Genomic DNA, 19,182 nt, shown 5'->3' on the forward strand with positions numbered 1-19,182 from the left:
TATATGAGGGGCTCAGAAGCAGGGTGACGTAAGCCACAATGTGGGTTATACCACTTTACTTCTGAAAAATCGGAAAATTTTTATAAAAGCAAAAGTACTTTTGTGAAAAATAAATAGGAAAAAAGCTATTTCGAAACTGGAAACTAATATTACTAATTTTAGAAGATGTATACATAACCGATTGCAGCAAAAAAAAAAAATTTTTTTTTATTTGTGGCTCTGATTCCAAGACCCTCATATAATATAGTATTCTTTACTGAATCATTCTGTATAAGTAAACGGGGAAGAGGGAACAATTTTTTAAAACTGAATTTACATTTCTGTAAATAAATACTGATTTCAATTATTTACAATAAATTCTGTAAATAACTGAAATAAGTATCTCACTTTTTCACTAAAACTCGTCATAAGTAGCAAGCATAAAAATTCCGTCCAGATAAATTTAAAATTTTTTTAATCAAATTTTTCTGACAGATTCATCAGATTAAATCTCTGAAAATGTACTCGGGATTCCTGTATTTCGTTAAAATTGCACGAAAATTTTGTCTCTTAACGAGTTCTCTACTTACGTACGTAAGCACTTTATGATAACAGTAGCAGTCAGAATTTTAGATGAAATAAAAAGTATTTTCTGTAATATACAATATTTTTTTTTTTCGTTAAAAAAGGACGACGATATAGAAAAAAAGACATGTTGCCCGCAAATTTATTTGTCTTTATAAAAGAAAAACCTCTTACAAGCAAAAATACTTGCAACAGATGTATGTGTCTAAGCAAGTAAATTACGAACCAAAAAAGTACAAAAATGTATAAAATCAAATTCATTTTGCTTTTACACGAGTTGAGGTCCAACCATACATTTAGACATATTGGAAATCACACGTTTTGCTTTAAATCAACTGTTCAGAGAACTTATTTCGGAAGTAAATAATTCTGTGTTTTGTGTATAGTTCGAAAAGCTAATATCAATAATTTGAAATTTGAGGGAAATCTTTGAGGTTAATTCTCTTTAAAATAAAATTATTACGAATACATGTTCCTTTTTCTGATACCTATAATTAGCTATCGCCTTGGTTTCATGAATAAGCGGTAGCACAATCTGTTCACTCTTATTATTTCGCTATAGATGAAATAACAATGTTACTTAATTAATACAAGAAGTTCTGTCGCGGATTCTTAATATAAAATATGCCAAACAGAACGACTTTATGTTCAGAAACTAGAATAAAAAAATTTCACTCAAATATTTGAGAAAGCATTTTGAAACTTTTGTATAACATTTTAATATTAAAATTTATCTTATCGAATTCTAGAAAAACTATGTGTACAGGTACTTATGGTTTTTAAAAATACAAGAATATACTCAAAAATTTTGTTTTATAAAATTTTATTTCTGTTACGAAATATTAAAAATATAGTTGAATAGTTTTGTATATACGAGTATGTACCATTTTTTCTCAATATTACTCGTATTATACAAAATATTAAAAAGTTTTTCCAGGTTTCCTTTCTTTCTTTCCGTTTCATTTTTTCCCCCTCTTTATCATTATATTAAAAAGTTAAATAGAGCAAAAATACTCCATTTATTTTTTACTTTTTTGAAAATACTATCTAATAGTTTACCTTTACTCTATTTCTTTTTTTTTTTTTTGTTGCGTCGCAGAGAAGCGCATAATTTCTATTATAACTCAGTTTCTATTACACTTCCTTTATATATATATATACTCGTATAGTATAAATAAAGAATAAAATGTTGTTTGCATATCCTTTTTGAAAAACGTAAAAAAAGATGAATGATAAAATAAAAGGAATTGAGTAATGCACAAAAACAAACAGAGGAAAAGAAAAATTGTACAGGAATAAAATGAGAAAAAATAATAGAAAAAGAGAAAATATTTTCCAAAAGGATGTTAATTTTTTTAATTGATTGTCCTATAACTAAAATGAAAAAGTAGATGAGAAAAAAATATTTTTACTTAAAATATTTTTTAAATTTTTAATTGATGTCTCATCATTTCGATATTTGATATAACAAAATTGTTTTGGAGAAAGAATGCATTACTAAGGTTGAAATAAAACAATAACGACAAACGTCCTACTTCAATCGAATGTAGATTATTAACAGGTGGGTTGAAAAGTCCGTATCGTTTCAATGAAAAAATATTTTTTGTGACAAATTTCGCTTTTATTATTCAACACAGTTGCCTTAAAGAGCGATACAGCGATTATAACGGTCTTCAAGTTTTTTGATACCCTTCCAGTAGTAATCCTTCGGCTTGTCCTCAAAATAGGCTTCAGTTTCAGCGATGATTTCTTCGTTGGTGCGAAATTTTTTTCCAGCGAGCATTCTCTTAAGGTCCGAGAAGAGGAAAAAGTCGCTTGGGGCTAGGTCCGGAGAATACGGTGGATGGGGGAGCAAATCGAAGCCCAATTCGTGCAATTTCGACATCGTTTTCATGGACTTGTGGCACGGCGCATTGTCCTGATGAAACAAGTTTTTTTTCTTCTTCATTTGTGGCCGTTTCTTGGCGATTTCGGCCTTGAAACGCTCCAGTAACACTATACAGTAGTCGCTGTTGATAGTCTGGCCCTTTTGGAGATAGTCGATGAAAATGATTCCTCGCGCATCCCAGAAAACAGAGGCCATGACCTTGCCTGCTGACCGTTGCGTCTTTCCACGCTTCGGAGGTGGTACGAAATTTAGCAAACCATTTGCGAATGGTTGCTTAGCCCGGGGCAGAGTCCGGATAACACTCATCAAGCTATTTCTTGCATTCAACGGCACTTTTTTTCATCAAAAAATAATGTTTCATTAACACACGAAACTCTTGACTTTCCATGGTTTTCAAAAATAACAAAAGTAGCGTCACTCTTGATACGATAACTCACAAACTAATGATCCGACAGCTGTCAAATTTTGACAGGCATCTTTTGAAGGTTGGTTTTACCTAAGAAGGGTATGAATTTGATTCTGGTGGCGCCATCTCATAGAAACGATACGGACTTTTCAGCCCACTTGTTAATACAGATTAAATTCTTTAAATTCTAAAATATTTCGGTAATTTATTATTAAATGACATTATAAACGTATTATGCAGAATTTTTTTAATAGTAAAATTGTTTTATTTTCATAAGTACAATAATTTTTAAAGAAAATTATGTGACAAAGAAAATTTTTCATATAAAATTAGAAAATCCACAATTTAATCCACAATTTTCCTACCAAGTTCATATTTTAACAATTTCTCATATTAGATAAAAATTAATGTTAAACTTACCATTACGAGATACATCTAATTCTACTAAATTTTCAAAATTTTGTATATCTGGTGGTAATCTATTTATTTCATTGTCACTAAGTCCCAATTTTCTTAAACGATGAAGCCGAAAAAAATTCTGAAATTAAAAAAAAGAAATTTTTTGTTTTTAATTCAATAATTTTTATTTTAATAAATAAAGTAATAAATAAAATATGGAATCTCGCAATTATTATTCTCTGCATTATGAGTCTCTATAATCGTCAAAAGAATAGACGTACCAAAGAAAGTAGTGCAGAGAAATCAAGTTGCTATCTTGCCGGTATAATTAACAAATTTAAAAAACACTTTCCCTCACAAAACGCATTCTTATATATAATATTTGTTAATCATTAACAATTATGAAGTAAATTTCGAGCAACCGCATCACAATGCTGAAATTTCGAAGTACTCTAAAACAATTTAACGTTTCCAGATGTAATGAAGCCAACATACTCGTATGCTATTTAAAAAATTCTATAATATAATCAATAAACAAGTATTTAAAATCAAAATTTAAATTAATCCATAGAGTTCTTGAATTTCTTCCCCTTAACACTTAACGGAAGAGGCGAATCTGCTCTGTCTTTCCTAATTTCCGTGCATTTTTCAGGGGAATCAAATAAGCATTAAGCATTTATTGATCCGTTAAATCTTAAATTAAATTTTAGTATAGGAAAATCGTTGCATCATAATTAGTTAGTTAAAAAGGTCAAAACAATATTGGCATTAGACGTATTTATATACCTAGTACTTAAGGTTCAAGAAAGTAAGAAGAAAATTCGAAATTTTTTTCTTTTCGGAAAATGTTAACTCTTACCTATAAAAAATCGAGTTGTCTGCCAATTTACAAAATTTTTACATTTGATAAGAAATCAGAAAAAGTTTCCAAAAAAAAATTAATTTTAAATGAAAAATCAATTGTTTTTTCAATAGAAATTTTCTTCTAAGTACTTCTACTTCTTTCCGAACTCTCATAGTAAAAAATCTTAAAGAACTTATTGTATCAAATACAAAAGAGCTATTAAATTTTTTATGGACACCATGAACATATCCAATATATTAATTGTTTATTTTATGGCAATTTTTATGTCCCAGAAACTATTCTTTTATGCTACCATACAGTTAGAATCTGAAATATTTTAAGAAGAAAACTATGTATTCGAAAAATAAAAAATAAATTCAATTAATATTTCCTAAATTTGTGTGGTATTTTAATTTTTGTTTTTAACAAAAAGGCATTGTAAAAATTTCTCATTTTTATTTTATAAATTAAATGTAAGAAGGATTAATAATACAAAAGGGTTAAAGTAATTTATTATTTTTTAAGTAATCACAAACACTATCAAAAAAACCATAATTACTTATTTGTTGCGTTTATACACAATAAGGTTTATATGCAAAATTATGTGTTTGTATGTATATTATTAGTTAGTAAGATAAAATATTAATTTAAAACAAAATTTATATAATATTACAATAACCTTTATTTAAATTACAATATAAAATTTAAAAAGATTGTTCCTAAATTTTATATTTTTTATTATATACGTACATACATACATACATTCATTCATATTTAATACGAAAACAATGAAATAAAAATTCAATATACTTAGTGTAGAGTAGACAAAAGATGTATAAAAGACAAAACAACAAACAAACTAAAAATAATAATAAACAAGTAAATGAAATTTATACCTTTATGACAGTAATCATCATCATCATCATCATCATCGTCATCATACAACAAAATATTTACTATTATCATAATATTCTTTATTTTTCGTAAATTCAATTTACATAATCATTAAAATATTCTTATAATATTTTTATACATGTCATGCACATTATAATATAATACAATAAATGTAAACATACTGACATACATACATATACATATTCTATTGTTTACTTTTCATTTCTGTTATTGTTTCTATAATTTATAATACAGGTTGGTATATATGTAAGTATAAGTTGTTGATGTTATATTAGGCCTTAAATATCGTAAATGGCGAAATAATAAATTTTGTGCGGAGTAGTGTTAAGAAAAATAAAATATTAATATACAAAGTCACACTATATGATTATAAATGGCAGCATTTATAGTGTCAGAGAGTAATTCACAAAAATTCGTAAAATATTATGAAAAAAAAAAATTAGCATAAATTTGTGTTTCCTGAATCTTAGATTAAGCAAAAAAAATTTAAATTTAATTTGGAAGAGTTGGTAAAAAAAAAATTTAAAACAAAATCTAAGCAAATATTTTAAATTTATTCAAGTGGCTCAAAAAAAAAAAATTATGTTTTACTTCAACTTTAATATCATTTTAATTAATTGAATTAACACACATGAACTTTCATAATTTTAGAAATGTGTTCTTAACCCAACAAGCACAAACATGAAATTTAGGTATTTAAAATCACACAAAACTAGACATTGTTTTGTTCAAAAGTATTGAGTATCGAGGGCTAGGTATCCAAATTTATGATTATTACAACACAGAAATTTAACAATAGCTGTAAGACTAGAATAGAAATCATAAAATACTCTTCAAATTAAAGTGAGAAAGGCTAAAATGAAGAGCCTGTATTCAAGGAGGGAAAAAAAAATCCTGCTTTCAGAATTGTAATTTTCGTACAGACTGTAAAACATAATTTTTTTTTCGGTTTTAGTCGCAAAATGTCATGCGTTCACGTCTAAATTGCGTTAGTTTTTACTAATTTACAAAGATTCAATTTTTTGAACTAATTTTTTTGCTTTTTTGCATTCTTTGCTGCTATGTCTATACTTAATATATGATTGCAAAACACATTGATCTCTCTAACTATTAATTTGCTATGTGTCAATTTTTGCTTAACGTGTCAAATGACTAATCGTCCCGGAATCCCAAAAGGAAAAAAATATTATTACAGTTTGTTTTTATTAGAAAGAGAAATGAAATTTTTCAAAATTAATTGAAACATGATTTTTTTTTTTAGTGAAAAGTCTAATCTAATCATTCAATTAGAATATAAAAATTAATTTACCATATTACAACTTTTGTAAAATAAAATTATTTTGAGGACAACAAACAAATTTTTGCTTATTATTGTTAGCTGTTCCAATAAATTTTCCTAGAGAGAAAAATTTTTTCTATACATTTTACCATATATCGACTGTCAAATTAATTAGCTATACACTATCTCATAAAAATACACAAATTCTCATATTCCCAATATAAATATGATGGTATTCTCGAATAATATTTTATTAATAGAATCTTATGTTACATTAAAAATATGCTGATTAACTTAATAAGCATATTTTTCTAATATATTTTTTATTTTACAAGGTCTATATTGTTAAAAATAATAAATGACCTAGATTATACCTAAAGCATAAGTTGATATAGAAATTTCTTAAAAAGCTTACATACCTCCACTATTGATATGTAAAATTTTCAACTATTTTATTTCAACCAATTAAAAAATATAATAATAATAAATATTTTATCTTTTTGAAAAAAAACATCTTACATCACTAATCTAAAATTAAGAATGATTTTTAAAAACAAATTTTTCGTATTTTGTTTGTGATTTAAAATTTTTGTTATCATTTAAATCTTGTAAAAATTTAATAGCATTTTTTTTTTTCTTAACACGCAAAATAAAATACATGCTAGTTACTTATATAACAGTAACTTTGGTGAGAAAACAAGTATTGTAAACGAGAGAAGTAAAAACAAGACTAACTTGATTTTATTATTTTAGCCTAATATTGTTGAAATTAAATTTAACTAGTTAGAATTTCTTGATTTAGAAGTGCTTATTATAAAAATTTGCCTACAACGTCAAAATCTACAATATATTTTAAACAATAAATTGGTTAACAAGATGTTATGATTTGTAATAATCTTGAATAAATTTATATTAAATTTAAGTTATTAGGTAATTTTCACTAGTATTAATTACAAATACTTAGACGACAATTTAAAAGAGACCAGATATAAAGACCATTACTAACATAAGTCGATTTCTCCCAGTTGTATCAGTTGCGCGCTAAACCTAAGAGTTTATATCTCGTTGATGCCATATAAATAGTTCAACATAAAAATCATTCGCTCGTAATAATCTTATGTTCCCATGTAATCTTAAACTAAAACCGTGAAATATCGTTTTCCTTTATCGTTTAAAGCTGTCTTCCGAGAATTTGAATAGAATTTAAATTTTGATATTTAAGTAATTTGCTTTTTTGAACAATTGTAGGAAATTGGTACTAAGGAGAGTTCTGTTCTATACAGTCGACATAAAATTGTATACGAAGACAGTCTGGTTTGGATACGTTTTTTTATAAATACTTAAAGTACTCGTAATTTAAATTTTCCTATGATCTTACTTATGGCAATGTTGAAATTAATATTACCATAAGTAAGAATATAAAGAAATTTAAATTACGATAATACAATACAATCTTTTTTTGAATAATTGATTTTAATATTGTAGTAAGAAGGAGCAATGAAAATTGGATAAAAATGAGAACATAAAACGAGAACATAAAAATGAGAACATTCTCTTTAATGTGACGTTAGCTTTATATTAATGCATAGTCAATTGTTTATACATACACCAGCTTTTATATGATTATCGAATAACATATAATTAATAATATAATAATATAATAAATAATAAAGAAAAGAACAAAATAATAATAATATGAGAATGAGAGTCAATAATCTGTTAACAAATTTCTGACATTAAATTACAAAAAAAAAAAATTTAATGAGTACATTTAATGTTAATATACTAAATGTAATAATATTTACGTAGGTAAGTAAAAGAGTAAGAAGTTAAATTTAATTAATTCTAGAATTTCGAATAACAAGACAATATTCAAGTATATTGAAATAAAAAAAAAATGGAATATTAAGTAATATCGAATTTTTCTCTAGAAGCGAATTATTAGGTCTATTTTATTAAATTTGTCATAAAAATTTTGAAATCTTTATTATACTAAGTCGTAAACCATTTATATTAATTTGAGTTAATAATAATAATATCAGGCATTTAAAGACAAAAATAAAACTATTCACTCCTTCTATTCCTCCAAATTAGTCCCAATATTCTAAAGAAATTTTCGAGAATAAAATTTAATACAAAAAATTTTATTAATTTCTTTTAATTTATTTGAAATATACACAAGTACTTATAATATGAAAATGAATACTTTTGTATAATACCGAAATAAGAGAAACCAAATTTAACTGACATTAGATCAAAAAATTTTTTAAAACACTGTGTAGGTGTCAATATTTTTTCTTCATTCTACACATTTAACATTAAAAAAGAGAGAAGAGAGAGAGAAAGAGACCTTTAAATTTTATGATTTTGATTTTTTCCATTTTTTCTTCTTCTTCTATTTTAGATTTTTTTTCTTCATTTTTAAGAATTCCATTCCAATGTTGTCTACTGTTATAATACTATAAACGTTTTTTTTTTACTTAACGCGTTATAAAAAAAAAAAAAAAACAATGAATTACAAATTCATTTTAATGATGTTATTTATGATTTTTTATTATTATGATTGCTATTATAATATTTATTATTATTGTTATTATTTTGATTTTGTTTCTCTTGTCATTGTTGCTGTCATTTGATATTTTTTGTGTTCTTATAAGTGTTATTAAATTTACATATACATAGAGTTGTTGTAAATCACAAAATCAGAAGGTTTTTTTTGTACATGTAAATATTATTAAGAAATGTATGTGTATGTATGTATGTATAAATTTTTGTAATTTATATTGTATAAACATAGAAATATGTGTATGAACTACATTAGATAATATAGTATCCATATAAGTAAGGTACATTTTCACCTAAAATTTGATAATCATAATAATGCTCACTTAAATAGAGATCTGACTTCAACTGTCAGATATACGGCAAAAATAATAAGAAGCCTAGAGTTCAACATTATACCTATATGCACAAAAATTTGGAAAGTTCAATATAATTAAATGTTATACATATAAAATGTGCATACTTTTATGTGCGATTATATAGTAAAATTTATGAATGCTTGATTTTGGCATTGTAACAGCTGATGTACATAACAGTAACATAAATATATTATAAAAATAAAGAAATACTGATATAGGGTTGGCAATAATGTCAAAATATAATTTTGTTGTTGTGTTCTGTTTATATTTCCCGAAATACGCAATGTCATTAAATACAGTGCAAATACAGTGTTATACAGTACCAATGTAACCATTGATGTATAACCAAATGTGATACTTCTACAGTTATAACACATACAAATACTTACATATGTAAGTATATCTTCAAATTATTGTAACGAAAATTTTAGGAAATTTAACAAAATTTTTTAAGCTTTAAAAAGATTAATTTCTACAAAATTTATTGAAAAATTATTTTATTTACTTATACCTGTAAATTTTGATTTTGTTTCGAAACTTTGTTTCAGTACTGTAAGTCTATTATAACAAAATAAAAAACAAATAAATTTTTGATCATTTTGCTGATAATAAATAACTGTTATTATATACGCAATCTTTTGTTCGTTTCTTGGTCTCATAACCGTAAATTATAAAAAAAATCTAAAATGATTTTTATTTCTTTTTGTTTTACAGAAAATATAAAAATATTTAAAAAACCACTTTAACCTTTAAAATATATCGTACACCTCACCTATGCTTAAGGTAAGAAAATTAGAATAGGTAGAAAAATCAAAGATAAAATATACCAGACTTTTCAAGTTTTGTTTTCGTTCTTTTTTCATTCCTCGTAGTTTTTCTTTTTCACACATATAAGAATGCATACATACTAGTATATTCACCAATTATGCACATACATACATATGTAGGTAGTATTTTGTTTAAGCTTTAAAAATTTGATAGATCAATTAATTATTTTGATTTTTTTTTTAATCGAATTTTCGATAATTTTTTATGCTAATCTATTCGATATTATTAAGATTCTATTGGTCTTTTGAACCAGTTAGCACTCGATAAAAGCAGATTGATTTTTTCTGCTTTTGTTTTTTGCCCTATTGAAAGCTTTGTAAATTTATATTTTGATTTTACATCCTATAAAATTTAAAATATTATACAAGTATACACACATACTAACAGAAAGATATTACACAAACAAAATGATATCACAAAATACAAGTGAGTACAATATAAATTTTTAAATTTTTCTTAAATTTATAAGAAATTATAAGGAAATTATACAAAAACTTGAATGGCGTTGAATTATTTATGAAAATATACTAATAAATATTCATTAGTTACAAGCTTATACAAGTATACCTATACTTGTATATAATTATAATATTGTAGTTATATAAAATTAGTAAAGCAAAATAATTATACAGTAGCATTGAAGATTATTTAAATTTAATTTTTGAAAAAAAAAAAATTAATATTAGTGCAAATATTTTTATTGTTTTTTCTTTTCTCATTTTAGATGTTATATCACTTAACACTAATATATTTCAAGGCTAATCTGTTATAGCATCGTTTATTTTATTTAATATTACACTTTTACCATATGTTAATTTAAGAAATTGAGTTAAACATCAACCAGACTTTATATATATATAGCAAAAATTTAGAGTTTACCCCGGAAATACATAAAATTCGTAAGGGTTAAAGTAAGTTCGTTGTACGTATTTATTTGACAAATTTATAGCGAAAATTAATTGTCTTTTTCCATTTTGATATTTCAGCTCGAATTTCTTAAAAAGACCGCAATATTACGTAGTGAAAAAAAAACTCAAACTTTGACGATGCATGTTCTTTACTGTATTTTACAAAAAATTTTCACAATGTTACGGTTCCGAATTCTATAAAATAAATTTTCAACACGCAAAGAAAATCAAATTGTGAGCTCGAAAAATTTTGGCAAAATGGCAACAATACTTATATTTTTTAGTGTCAATTTAAAAAGAAATCAAAGGTTTTAAAATTTTCTTTTTGACAACACGGAATACTCTCGAAATACAGGGTGATTCAGCAACAAGTTAGGAGGAGTCATATACCAACGTGTAAATGATAGAATATGAATAAAATTTTTGTTCGAAACATTGTGCCAAATTGGAATCGTTTCGGATCTCCTTCTATAGTTTCACAGATATTTTAAGAAAATTTAGCGAAATTTTAACATACATTAGCTTTTTACATAAAACTTACGTTCCAAAAAAGATAGAAGCTTTAAGCAAACAGTTTTTGAAAGGGCTATTAAAGGTCTTAAGATATGAAGATGATCTCATTATTTGAAACGAAAATTGTTTATACTTATTTAATTATTTAATAAAAAAAACTTAAATCATTATTCCGGTAGATGGCTTTTACATTTACAGAAAATTAATGTCAATTGGAAGATAAATTTGTACTTATGGGTACCAATGCAAACACTTTACTTACGTTTTACTAAAAAAAAAAAAATGACGGACAAAAATTTTATTATAGATTTATTTCAATCTGTCAACACTACTTATATAAAATTGATAAAAATTCACTAAATTCTCTAATAAGTACTAACAGTTTGAAATTTTTAAATAGATAAAATTAAAATTAAATTTTAAATGGAATGCAAAACAATAAATTGCTTTATTTTCCACATGTCCCCTCTCTTATGTATGAATTTAAAAAAAACAAATACAAATTGCATTTTAAAAGAAAATATTTCATTTATTTCAAAATTTTATTTGATTAGTACTCTAAATATTATATACAAAAATTTCTATTCAAAATTATCACCTTATTTAATCGAATTATTTATTAAAAGTTTCCTCATTTCATTCAATAACAAATTCTTTAAAAGTACATAACTTTTATATTAATTCAAAATAAATTTCATTAAAATACAATTACTTATATATTGGCTTTAAAAATGGATTAAGTTTATGTATATAAAAAAGTAGTTATTTACTCACTTTATATATAATTTAAATATAATTTGAATTGATAAATTTTAAATTAAATACGTTAAGTGATTCATTGAATAGATAAGTAAAATTAAATCAGTATGCAAAAAGTGATTAAAAAAAATTTATTTCTTTTTTTTTTTTGTTTTATAAAAATAAAATTTAAATAAATAAAATTCATATAGATTTTATGCAAACAAACAAGTATTAAAATATAAGTACACTGGAGTGCAATTGCACTAATTTTTCAGTTTTTATATATGCAAATAAGTAAAAACTCGCAAAATGAGAAAAAATTAGAAATACCTTTATAATCAATTTGATTGAAGCATTTCGCATTAGTATTATTTCCTATAAAAAGTAAAGGGTTGCATAATGAATTTGCAAAAAAAAAAAAAAAAATAGAATTCACTAGCACTTTACTCAATTATTTTAAAAGCACATCACATAATTTTAAAAACAAAAATAAATTTTTTTTTAATACAAAATAATTGTACTGATATTTTGTGTACTTATTATTTTACAGATTGTTACAGTCACTACAAGCCAGTTTAATAATTATTACAATTATCTGATTCACAGATTACAATTATCTGATCAACAGATTACAATTATCTGATCCACAAATTACAATTATCTGATAAACAGATTATTGTTGTGACATTCTGTCAAAGTAACAAACAAGACCACTGAGCCACAACATGTGTCCTCGTTGTACTACTTTAGCAATATTTTTAGTACTTTTTTGCTATCGCATACATTAGACTGATGAGATGATCCGCTGCCGATATAAAATGTAAGATGAGAATTTGTTTACAACTCTAATTAAAAGGATTCCCCCGCTCTCTTTTGTTTCAGAGAATTGAATAAACAAAGAGAAGCTGAGAAAAAATAGCAACATAATTTGAATTTTACAATTAATTAAAATTTTTATTTCAAATTTATGCAGTACATAAATCAATTAATTTATCTTAATACCTAGTAAACTAAATTTTAAAATTAAATATTTGGTTTTAATTATATATATATATGTGTACTCTTCATTATATTTCAGCAAAAAATAAAAATCATTTAATCAAAAGAAACAAAAGCCCATACTTACTCAAGAAAAACTTTTTTGCAAACAAAAACAACTCTCTTCGAGTTAAAATAATAATATATGTATGTATGTACATGTACTTGTTAATATTTCGAAAACACTCTGTATTGCAATCTCTGTATTGTCGTTAGATAAAATATTAGAAACAAAAAATAATAACACCATGAAAATTATTATTGTATTGATATCATATAAACAAAAATTATGAAACATTTGTTGCTAATCAAATTGTTTACAATGTAAATGACGTAGATTTTCTTCCATGCAGCATACAGGTATTAATAATTTAAGAATTTTTCTCTATATGCCACGACGCGCCATTTGTTTTATAATATTTTTGTTTTGTTTCGCCAATTTTTCTTTTTGCTCTCGTGAAACAAATCAATTTTATTTATTTTTTCAAATATAGTTTTTGGTATTTGGGTTAAAAAAAAATTTTTTTTTTATTAATAACATTATTATTATTATTAAAAGTAATGCATAATAAATCAAGTTAAAATTTTTTTTTAAAATTTAAATTTCTCAAAATTCTTAAATAAATAAGCAAGTAGTCATTTCATGCATTTTCATAGATTATACTCAAAAATATACACAGATTATGACATTGCAACCGTATCCTATACAAGATTGATTATTAATTAAAACAAAATTTTGAATATAACAATGAAAATAAAAATGTTTATTGGCAGTTTCCATAAAAAAAAAAAAAAATCTAATATTTATCTGAATTGTGCATTGTTAATTGTACATGCACACACATAATGTCAAAATATTTATTAATAAATTATTATTTATATTCCAAAATTGAAATATGTCAAGGACGGGTTCTTAAGTGTTGATTCAATTAATAAATTTTTTGTAAAAAAAAAAATTTCCCGTAAATTTCGACATTATTTAAATTTTATAGTTAATCAATTTGAGGGAAAATTTTTTGAACTATTTTGTCCCACATTAACTTTCACACTTTCATTATTTCTTTCTAAAACGGCAACTGATGTATAATGGTCGATATAAACAAGAGATTGAATATGTACAATTAAGTAAATGAAATAAACTGAAAGTGTCATATTAAATAATTCAAGGAATTAATTAATAATTTCCGAAATATTAAATTACTTTCTTACAGGCGTTAGTTTTCGCCAAATAGAAAACTAAACTAAGACGTAAAGTGTTTAAATAATAAGTACATGTACACATACTTTCATAATATGTAATATGCATAAATAAATAAATACTTAGTGAACATTGTTAGTAAAATTCAAAACAAGATTATAGTTTCATCTTATATGAAGAAAAAGTTCAAAATATTTTCTCTCTACAATCTTATCAATACTCTCCTTACTTTAATTACTGTTAGATTTAATGAAAAACACAAGAAATCACAAGGCATTTCGTAAAAACCACAACGTATAAAAGTGAACTCTTTCCTATAACATTCTTATATACGTAAAAAATAACATATTTTCGTATTAAATTCATTATTAAAATGAATTTATTCACCACTTTATTTACTTTATTTAAAATTCTATACTTACTCTCTTTTAAACTAATCATAAATACTTTATACTTTTATTATAATTAATGTTTAAACTTTTCATTTCTACTTTCATGTTAAACCAAAAAAAAAAAAAAAATTTAATTTAAAATTAAATTTATTGTTTATTTATAATTTTATACAGAGTACATAAAGAACAAAATTAAATGAAAAACTTTCTTTCATTAAAATTTTAAAATTGTATTAAAAAATTTAATAAAATTTTGATAAAACTTTATAAAAATTCCATAATATTTTTAATTTATTTATATAAAAATATAAAAGGATAATCTACACACATATATACAAATAAGTATGTATAACAGAAATACCGAAATACACACGAACTAATATATTTATTGGTTATATAATGTGGCGTATACGTATATGTTCAATTGGATTAAATATGATGGATGAAATCATGGTTAACCGATTCCAAAAGATTCAAAAAAAAAAAAAGAAAAGAAAACCACAAGATCATTATAAAAAATATTAATAATAAAAACGTTCTCTTCTCTTCTCATGTCTAAATTTTTATTATACTCATAATTATTGTATTTATTTGGTTATAAGTATATGTGTTTGTAAATAAGTATATTTACATCATAACAGCGTATAATGTAAATTTGTTCCAGAGAGTATAAAATCAAAAAAGTACACTTATTTGTTGTAAAAAAAAAAAAAGGTTCAAATAGCATTAATGTTCTAAAAGCAACTTATATGCGGCTCTCAATAGTTGTTTAATAGGAAATTAAGAGAAAATTTTATTAAAAGTTATTCTCTCCGAACTCAAATTTGATATTACAAAATAATATCAAATTGAAATTTACAATTTCTTTTTTAAATTAACAATCAAAACTGTTGAAAGTCTGTAATTTATTAACACGTATATGGTAAGTTAGGAAAATTTTAATGTTTGAAGTAAATAATTACAATATTTTTTACGAATTCCATAAAATTCTTTGATTTTACTCAACAACATTAATTCCTCCTAAGTAATTCAAAACCATATTGTTTTAAAAAACGTCAAATTTGAACAAAATATTAAGATTGTTATATTGTCAAAATATGCGTCAAGAAACTGAAACTTCAACTATTAATGTTCTTTACTGTAAACCTCTAATAATAATTTTTGTTGAAACAATCTTAAGTTAACTATATTACAAGTGATCATTAAATATTTAAGGATGATAATTAATATTTAAGCTGAACCAAATATAGGTTTTAACCCGAGACTCCTCGGTTAAAGGAATGATGACATAATCATTATTTTATATTACGGTTATCGAGCATCAGAGATGCTTTTCAATTAAAGTAAGGATTAATAAGACTGGAGATATTATAGGCAAATGATAATAAATACAAGTAGTATACAATTGGTTCATAACCAGAATATTATAATGAATAGAAATATTAACAGATTTTTATTATTTTATTACAGGAGCATAAATTCCAAAGTCAACAAAAGTTCGAATCGATTTATTTCAAAACTTGTGGTTTTCAGTTTGGAGTTTTCTATTATTCTTACTATAATTAATGTGAAAATGTGCGTTAAAATCGCAAGTACTTATAAATATAAATTTTTGTAATAAAAATTAGATAATTTTTCAAATATTAAAATGAAAGATTTTTTTTTTTTTTAAATAATAAAAATTTTTATATTAAAATAATTTTAATTACTTTTAAAATAACTTTTTATTACTTATATTTTTTTATGTTCTAATAAAAATATTATTTGCAACAAAATATAGTGAGTATTCATGCAAAAAAAAAATCCATAGAAAATTCAATACTTTAAGTATAATATAATTAAATTTTATGATTTCTGCTAACTTTTATACTTGTGAGTTTAAAGTTTGAAACGAAGTTAAAATTCTCAGACAACATTAAAAGTCTTTGGAACCGTCTAAATGGTACCAATATATATTTATTCCATTAAAAAGTTAAACTGAGTATAAAAACACTGGAATGTTTTTATTTAATCAAAAATTTACTTTATTAAATAATTGAATTGTTTCTAAAATGTGCAGATTCTAGAGAGTACATGCTTCTTTAAAATTATTAGTTATATTTCTGGTTCAAAAAGTAAAGTGATAATATTTAAAATAGAAGAAAACCCAAAATATACATGATTAAATTATTTGTAAGAGCCCATTTAATTTATTTGAGACTTTAAAATGAATAATGGAAAATATTCATTTAAAATTTTTATTCCAGTGTATATGGACATGCAAGTGTAAACATTCTGCATAATGAAATAAACATGAGCAGAATTTGTAGAAATACTCAAGCCTTAACACATTTCGGCAACATTTTTTTTTAAGCTAATCAAAATTAAATTTTTCCACAAACAAAATTGGAACTACGAGTATCAACAATTACTTACATATTTTATTTTTTATGAGTAGAAAAAAATCAATAATCCACTCCTCTTCAGCTACCGGTGAAGTGAATAATTTCACCTTTTTCGAAAAAAAATATATACACGTCATGACAATGTGAATGAACGTTAACAGAAAAACAAAAGACACAGAAAAAAAAAAACGGACTCATAAACTTAGTGAGAGCATCTGCAAAATAAACACTTTCAGGGTTTCTTAAGAACATAAAAACATACATAAATATTGAATGTACATATTTATAGTTTCTTGTACATATTCATGTAACTATAAAAATGTATATGTGGAAGTAAATAAGTATTGACTAAGTACACAAATAAAAGAGTAAGTGTATAGTTAATATTTTTAACATGACAGTATCAAGCAATAGTTTCCCTAAGGAGAGCGATTTTTTACTGTAGCTCGAATAAATTATAAGAGTTTTGATATATCAAGAGACAAAAGACTCCAGTTTTTTGGGTACTTTTCGTATGAATGCCATTTCAAAAGGATACTTTAATTCCTCTTTATTTATTATAAGTACAGTTACGTATATATTTACATTATTGGCAAACCATCTTAATAATAAGGAATGGTGAATTTGACAATAATAATAATATTATAACATAATAATTGGCAACTTCACCATTTGGATTCATTCGCCAATTTTACGCAATGACAGTAAACTTTAAAATAAAAATTTATATTATGTGATTTAAATATCTTATCAAAATTAGAGCGAGAAACGAAAAAAATTCAAAATCTCTAATCAAAGTTAATTGAAAATCAGGGAACCCACCACTCTTAACACATTCAGTTTTATGCCAACCCTGCATATATAATTTACTTATACTTATTTAATGAGTAAATTTTATGCAGAATTCATTATCTTATTCAAAAACTTCTGTATTCGTAAATTAAAACTACGAGTATATTTAAATATTTAAGTCAATGAGCTACTTATGATACAAAGTGATTTGTTTTAAATCGCACGTTTTCATTTTTGTTTTTTACCTTTTATAGTTTATTTTATTTTATTATTCTCGATTGGATCAAATATTTATTTACTTATTCATAAAATAATGACTAAGAGATTCCGAAATAAATCCAAAATTTGAATCAGTCATTTGAATTCACAATATTGAATTTAAGCATAAAATATAAAAATCAAACAAAACGTCAGTACAAAAGGGAGAGGGAAAGAAAGAGAGAGAGTGAAAATAGCTTCGAAAATGTCATCAAATATTAATATAAGTTTTTCTTTTTATTTTTATTGTTCTTTAAAAATTTCATCTTTGTTTTTTTTGCACGTTTTACATATAATATTAAGAAAGGAAAATGAGATATAACGGTAATTCTATATATATATATATATATATATATATATACATTAGAGATATATACCCACATATAAATAGATATATTAACAAACACATGAGTATAAAAGTTTTAAACGTATCAATAGATTTTGTTTTTCTTAAATATTATAAAATTTACTGCATGAAAGTATGTACAAGTATGTACAACTTGTGTTTGTACTGTTCAATAAGTTTGAAATTTCATTTTGACATTTCATTTTAACTTTACCATTGTAAGGTGAAATAAAGTGGTGAAGTAAAAGTAATTTTTAAGAATTTACTTTATTTCATAACTTTTAAAGAAAACTTAAAAGAAAATTTTGTCAGTCTCACTTCTGATTTCTGACAAAAAATTAAACAATAAAACATTTATAATTAATTGAACACACATATGCACATATATACATACTTATTTTTAAAAATTTACCACAAATTTTTCTTCCGTTCAGAAAACTGATGACATTTCAAGAACAGATTTTTAAAATACTCTCAAACTTTGTAATGTCATCTTTCTTTCTCTCTCTCTCTCTCTAAGTATTATTGACAACATTTAACGTATGTTTACATATTGAGCATAATATTT

General features: G+C 23.9%; 1 protein-coding gene across 11 annotated transcripts in view; it reads right to left on the bottom strand.

The window, feature by feature from the left end:
- Window positions 1-19,182, bottom strand: part of LOC129612078 (protein lap4-like) — a 324,013-nt gene that overhangs the window by 266,231 nt on the left and 38,600 nt on the right. For all 11 annotated transcript variants that reach the window (XM_055525569.1, XM_055525560.1, XM_055525556.1 and 8 more), the window contains exon 2: window positions 3,279-3,396. In XM_055525569.1, coding sequence (XP_055381544.1) covers window positions 3,279-3,396 — 118 coding nt within the window. The remainder of the gene's footprint in view (window positions 1-3,278; window positions 3,397-19,182) is intronic.

The sequence above is a fragment of the Condylostylus longicornis genome, unplaced genomic scaffold, assembly GCF_029603195.1.
Source record: "Condylostylus longicornis isolate FDR11 unplaced genomic scaffold, ASM2960319v2 ptg000055l, whole genome shotgun sequence".
Taxonomy (NCBI): Eukaryota; Metazoa; Arthropoda; class Insecta; order Diptera; family Dolichopodidae; genus Condylostylus; species Condylostylus longicornis.